Source organism: Lithobates pipiens, unplaced genomic scaffold, assembly GCF_037356315.1.
Source record: "Lithobates pipiens isolate NorthernLeopardFrog02 unplaced genomic scaffold, aLitPip1_a1.2 Scaffold_16, whole genome shotgun sequence".
In the NCBI taxonomy this organism is placed as follows: domain Eukaryota; kingdom Metazoa; phylum Chordata; class Amphibia; order Anura; family Ranidae; genus Lithobates; species Lithobates pipiens.
Genome location: NW_027507748.1, coordinates 13,898,674 through 13,903,596, shown reverse-complemented (window position 1 = coordinate 13,903,596; position 4,923 = coordinate 13,898,674). Strand labels below are relative to the sequence as shown.

At 40.2% G+C, this 4,923-nt stretch overlaps 1 protein-coding gene across 1 annotated transcript in view; it reads left to right on the top strand.

Moving 5' to 3' along the window:
- Positions 1–4,923, top strand: part of GSK3B (glycogen synthase kinase 3 beta) — a 130,760-nt gene that overhangs the window by 75,313 nt on the left and 50,524 nt on the right. Inside the window, 4 exon segments of the mRNA XM_077479374.1 lie at positions 6–46; positions 48–113; positions 2,709–2,723; positions 2,725–2,840. Of these exon segments, the coding sequence (XP_077335500.1) occupies positions 6–46; positions 48–113; positions 2,709–2,723; positions 2,725–2,840 (238 nt within the window).

Genomic DNA, 4,923 nt, shown 5'->3' with positions numbered 1-4,923 from the left:
GAAAGATGAGGTGTATCTAAACCTGGTGCTGGATTATGTCCCTGAAAACGGTGTACAGAGTGGCCAGACATTACAGCCGGGCCAAACAGGCCCTTCCTATGATATACGTCAAAGTAAGTGTCCCCTACCTTGAGTTTTGTCTGCGGAGAGGATTGACGGTATGAAAACCTAATGTTCCACAGAATGAAATACAATTTGCTAGAGACCAAATATGATATCGCTATTATTTAGGTCTCTTAACCACTTCCATACCGCAGGCTGCCATATGACGTCCTGGGATTTGGTGGTGATATCTGAATGATGCCTGCGTGATTCAGTTCCCTACACCATAAATACAATCATAGCGGCTGTTCAGCCACTTGATCGTTCTTACAGGGGGGGCAGGAGAGGACATCCCCTTCCAGCTCCTGCCATCCTCCGGTGCTCGCCCCCCATGCAATCGGTGAGCTGGAGAAGGAATCTCCTGGCAGTCTATGACTCTCGGAGACATGGGGTGCGACGTTTTGATGTCACAACTGGACAGGCAGAAGTAATCAATGCCAGGGACTCGGCAGGAAAGCCTAGGATCGTTTTTTTTTTTTTTTTTTTTTTTTTTCACAGCCTGGAGGAGAGATGTGGGGTCTTATAGACCCCACATCTCTCCATAAAGAGGACCGGTCACGCACCATTCCTATTACAAGGGATGTTTAAATTCCTTGTGATAGATTTAAAAGTGGTCAAAGAAAATTTATTTAAAGGAAAAGTGTAAAAAACATAAAAAAAAATTAAAGCGCCTGCGTTTTTTAAATTTTTTTTTATTTTTTTTTTATTTTTTTTTTATTTTTTTATTGCATTTTAGTGCAAATATGAGCTGAGGTCTTTTTGACCCCCCCAGATCTCAATATTTAAGAGGTCCTGTCATGTTTTTTTTTTTTCTATTATAGTAATAAAAATGATCAAAAACAATTTTTTTTTTTTTTTTTAACCACTTGGCGTCCGCGCTATAGCTGAATGACGGCCACCGCACGGACCTGAATTTCCGGGAGGCCATCACAACGTCCTCCCCTTTGCACGCTCCCTGCGTGCCCGCGACGCGAGCTTTGTCGCTGAGACTCGGGTGATCACAGATCCAGAGTAAGGGGCCGATCCCGGCCCCTTACCACGTGATCAGCTGTCAGCCAATGACAGCTAATCACGTGTGTAAGCAAAAGCTCGGTAAGCGTTTTTTTTTTTTCCTTCTCACAGTGATAGACGATCAACGGCTTATGTGCAAAGGACATCGGTCCCGAAGAGGGAGGAGGCACATCTGCCTCATCAATCGGTACCCCCTGCTAGTGCCCACCAGCGCCACCTATCAAGGCCAATCAGTGCTACCTTTTAGTGCAACCTACCAGTGCCCACCATTGCCGCGCATCAGTGCCCATCACCCCCGCCACACTCCCTTAAAGGAGAATTCACCGAACAAAAAGGTTAATTAACCCCTGATGGGTTTACTTCCTCTTTGTTTCCCGTCAAAGATAAAGCATAATGGGCTACTATGCATCGCATCGCATGTGGTTGAACTAGATGGACTTGTGTCTTCTTTTCAACCTGACTAACTATGTAAATATGTATGCATCGCATAGTAGCCATTATGTGTCACTTACCTGACACAGGAGCCAGCAATGTCACCGCTGTCCCCCTCTTCCACGGAGCGTCCATCTTCTTTCTGTGTATCGTGGCTCCGGCGCTGTGATTGGCCGGAGCTGCGATGACGTCACTCCCGCGCAGTGATCCTTACTTGGTTTGCGAGTGTTGTCTAACAAAACAAGCAGAATTCAAGATAATTGGGTGTGCAGTACCACTTTTGGCCAGAGGTGCAGGGGGGGGCGCTGGTGACACTCGGAATGGTTTCGGAGCCATTCGGAAATACTCGGAATTACTCAAACACTCGGGAACTGAGTATTTATGAGGCTTTCCAAGTTCAGCCGAGCTTTCCCCAAGTATTTCTGAGGCTCCCCACCACCACCACCTCTGGCCACATGCGATATTGTATGCTATATAAGTCTATGTGGAACGAATTAACTTTGTTTCCATTAACTTCTATGGGGAAACTCGCTTTGATATGCGAGTGTTTTGGAATTTGGATTCCACAAGCATTCTCCTGGAACGGATTATGCTCATAATCCAAGGTTCCACTGTACATCCCACTTCCTGTTTCCTGTCTGGTCATTAGCCTAGGCTTATGAGGACATGCACAGCTCTCTCTCACTCTCATGAGAATTTGGCAGGAGGGAGGGGGGGTGTGAGTCATAAGAGGGCCAATGAGAGCTGCAGAGCTGGAGGTGTGTCTGTGTAAATCCTGGCAGTGAACAGGCAGCAGCTTCAGCAGCCCACAGTTAAAATGGCTGCAGCCAGACTCAGCGGAGGGAGATTTCTGCTGCATATTTGGCAAGTACAAAATCCCAGTATATGTAAAATAATATGCAAAGTGGTTGGGGGGGAAGCTTCAGAATGGCAAAGATGGTTTTTATTGCAAATTATGTGAGCAGACTGCAGTTCCTCTTTAAAAAGGGGGGGGGGGGTATTTATAATGTATTTTTATATTTATAGACAAATGTTTTTGGCTTTTATTTTATTTATTTTACACTGAATGGATTGTTTTACAGGGTGATCGTTTTTATAATCCCCTTTAATGATTAGTCCAGTGCGATGGTGTTGACCAGACCCCTCCTCTCTTTCTCTTGCAGTTGTACATGTATCAGGCTGTTCCGCAGTTTAGCCTATATCCATTCCTTTGGGATCTGCCACCGGGATATCAAACCACAAAACCTGCTGCTGGACCCCGAGACGGCCGTGCTGAAGCTCTGCGACTTCGGCAGGTGAGTGCGCGGCGGGGGTGACGTTCCCGTTTTATGTGCGGGGGCGGGGGGGAGTCCCCATCGGTCTCCTCCTCTGGTCCCCGTCCATGTCCCCCGGAAACTGGACTGCCTTCTGAAAAATCGCTCTTCTCTGCTGTAATCTATAATCTTCTACATATAAGATAAAAAAAAAAAAAAATAGCCCAATAAAAGATGAAATTGTTTTTTTTTTCTGCAGTCGTCACCGTCAAGATTAGTCGGCCAGTAAAATAATGGGTTAAAAAAAAAAAAATAAAAAAATAAAATGAGCCCTTTAGGCCTCATGCACGCTGGACGTTAAAGTAACGTTATAAAAACGCCAGTAGCTTTGCAGTGAGGTTTTCAACTTTTTTCAACATGTTTGCAATAGCGATTTTTAGCGTTTTTTTTCCGCATTAGCAGTTTTTTTTTAGCATTTATTTATTTATTTTCAATGGATCAAAAACGTTAAGGCCTCGTGCACACTAGACGTTTGTACAGGAGCGGTTTTTGGCAGTAGATGATTTTTTTTTTCTACAGTCATTAAACTTTCCATCATGTTATCCTATGTGGTGTCCGTGCGCACCTAGGCTGCTATCAGCAGTTTTGTGCAGTAAAAAATAAACCAAAACTTGCGGGTTCTAAGAGAAGTTTTTTCAGCTGTAAAAACGCTCTCCTCCTCTAATATTATGGTATATACAGTATATCTCCTCGTATAGTATATACAGTATATCTCCTCGTATAGTATATACAGTATATCTCTCCTCTAATAGCATATACAGTAGATCTCTTCTAATGGCATATACAGTAGATCTCTTCTAATGGCATATACAGTACAGTATATTTCTCCTCTAATAGTATGTACAGTATATCTCTCCTCTAATAGTATGTACAGTATATTTCTTATAGTATATACACTATATCTCCTCTAATAGTATTTACACTATATCTCCTCTAATAGTATATACAGTATATCTCTCCTCTAATAGTATATATAAAGTATATCTCTTTCTAATAGTATATACAGTATATCTCCTCTAATAGTAAATGCGGTATATCTCTACTCTAATAGTATATACAGTATATCTCTCCTCTAATGGTATATACAGTATATCTCTCCTCTAATGGTATATGCAGTATATCTCTCCTCTAATGGTATATACAGTATATCTCTCCTCTAATGGTATATACAGTATATCTCTCCTCTAATGGTATATACACTATATCTCCTCTAATAGTATTTACACTATATCTCCTCTAATAGTATATACAGTATATCTCTCCTCTAATAGTGTATATAAAGTATATCTCTTCTAATAGTATACACAGTATATCTCCTCTAATAGTGTATATAAAGTATATCTCTTCTAATAGTATATACAGTATATCTCCTCTACTAGTGTATATAAAGTATATCTCTTCTAATAGTATATACAGTATATCTCCTCTAATAGTGTATATAAAGTATATCTCTTCTAATAGTATATACAGTATATCTCTACTCTAAATAGTATATGTGGTACATCTCTCCTCTAATGGTATATACAGTATATCTCTCCTCTAATGGTATATACAGTATATCTCTCCTCTAATGGTAATATACACTATATCTCCTCTAATAGTATTTACACTATATCTCCTCTAATAGTATATACAGTATATCTCTCCTCTAATAGTGTATATAAAGTATATCTCTTCTAATAGTATAACAGTATATCTCCTCTAATAGTGTATATAAAGTATATCTCTTCTAATAAGTATATACAGTATATCTCCTCTAATAGTGTATATAAAGTATATCTCTTCTAATAGTATATACAGTATATCTCCTCTAATAGTAAATGCGGTATATCTCTACTCTAATAGTATATGTGGTATATCTCTCCTCTAATGGTATATACAGTATATCTCTCTTCTAATGGTATATACAGTATCTCTCTTCTAATGGTATATACAGTATATCTCTCCTCTAATGGTATATACAGTATATCTCTCTTCTAATGGTATATACAGTATCTCTCTCCTCTAATGGTATATACAGTATATCTCTCCTCTAATGGTATATACAGTATATCTCTCCTCTAAT